General features: G+C 31.3%; 1 protein-coding gene across 1 annotated transcript in view; it reads right to left on the bottom strand.

Annotated features, from left to right (window-relative positions):
* Positions 1 to 981: 981 nt before the first annotated feature.
* Positions 982 to 1,877, bottom strand: part of LOC105623454 (dimethylaniline monooxygenase [N-oxide-forming] 2-like) — a 3,770-nt gene continuing 2,874 nt past the window's right edge. The window contains exon 7 of the mRNA XM_012204847.1: positions 982 to 1,352. Within this exon, the coding sequence (XP_012060237.1) occupies positions 1,038 to 1,352 (315 nt within the window). The 3' untranslated portion in view covers positions 982 to 1,037. The remainder of the gene's footprint in view (positions 1,353 to 1,877) is intronic.

Here is a 1,877-nt window from a genome sequence, read left to right as displayed (position 1 = left end):
AAACAACGGTTTATTAATTTTATATTTCAATAATTATATATCAAGACGAAATTATTATATGATAATCAAATATGAATGTGCAGTAAATAAGATTGTAATATCAAAGCAGTGATATACGTAGAAGACTTCCATTGTTAATTTAATTGTAACACCATTCGTTCTGTACTGATGATGATCAAATTTTGATCGAAATGTAAACAAATATTATGTGTTAACGTATTAATTCGAAATATATTACTTTATCTCTAAAAAATCTTTAGCTGTGGCTGTATGCTCCTTTATTGTATATATATATAAAATTTTTTTTTAAGCCACCTTTAAAAAATTTAAATTTTTTGCAATAAATTTATTTACAATTTTTCAACATTAACATCTTTCTAATATGATGCCTGATTGAGCAAATTAATAAAAATTACTTGTCAATTTAATTTAATTTGTGATATTATTACAGTAGTTTACGTTTATAAGTCTGGAAAATTAATTCGATGCGCAGTTCGAATGATATAATATATGCATATTAATATATATATATATATATATATATGCATGTATACATATATATATAATATATTTATTCACATTGAATTATTTAAACATTAAAGATCCAGACTTTCAATCATTGTAGACTTTAAATTCATAAGTAAGATACATGCAATCCTCTGGTTCGTGACGTCTTAAAATTATATTTAAGACAATCTTAAACATAAGACTCGATTATGAATACCGTTATACATACTTTTTTGTTAGTAATTTTAGAAAATTAGAAGATTCTCAGCTAGTTATAATGAACAAATGACAGTTAGACTTTTAGACAATTATATTTACGCAAAAAACTTTAAAATAATATAAGATAATAATTATTCACGCTTGAATGACAGGAAAGTTCACATTTATTTCACACGACGAAGAATAAGAATTAATTAACAAGCAAGAATAGGTGTGAATATTTTTCTTACAATTTTCAATGCAGAAATATCTCTAAATTGAATAAAATACAAAGTTGGAATTTAATCTTTTAAATAATTGTGTCTATCGCCTCAACATGAAAGTTTAACGAAATTGTAATCGTCGATGATCTTGTAGCGATCCTCCCGAAAATGCACGAGGTCTTTCAGGAAGCGCATACTGCTCTCGTTGTGGAGTTTCGAGAACACGGGCGGCAGCGGCGTGATGCCCGCGACATTCGCCAGGTCACTGTAATAGTGCTCTTGCTCAGGACCCATCATGTGAAAGTGTCTTTTCTGCAGACCTCTCTCGGCGCGTCTCGCTGTTTCCTCCGCTTCGGAGCACAGCATATCCGCTTGGGCGGGAAATTGCCTCTCGCCGTGCCAATGTCGTAGGACGAATCGCACCTTGAAATTGCAAATAATCACGTTGCCATTATCACCATTGCTGGCACATAGTCACGCCGGATGCACGACAGTGACTTTCTAGCATTCTTTTCCCCGTCGCGCGCGACCGCCTTCCTTCCAGCCACGCTCAGAGACAATCTTATCCGCTCCGGATGCCCCACGGGGGCTTGGAATGTCGCGTGTCTAAAGTGGATTGCACGCGGCCTTTGTACGTCTGACATATTTCAAAATATGAGACTTGTTGTTCTTTTTAGCTGAACTTCTTGCACGAAGGGGATTCATCTTTTTCCTTCTTTTTTCTTCATATTAGAGAAGAAAAGAGAAAGGATCAACAATACAAGATCAGTTAAAAGAATTAAATCTATGAAGAGCATCAATTTGAAACATGAGACGCGATATATATATATATATATATATATATATATATATATATATATATATATATATATAGTATAGTACTACTAATTAATTAAATTTAAAATTTTAAAATTTTAAAAACTTTTTAAAATTTTAAAATTTTTTAAA

Source organism: Atta cephalotes (assembly GCF_000143395.1).
Source record: "Atta cephalotes unplaced genomic scaffold scaffold00058, whole genome shotgun sequence".
NCBI lineage: Eukaryota > Metazoa > Arthropoda > Insecta > Hymenoptera > Formicidae > Atta > Atta cephalotes.
This window is presented reverse-complemented; position numbering and strand designations above follow the sequence as displayed.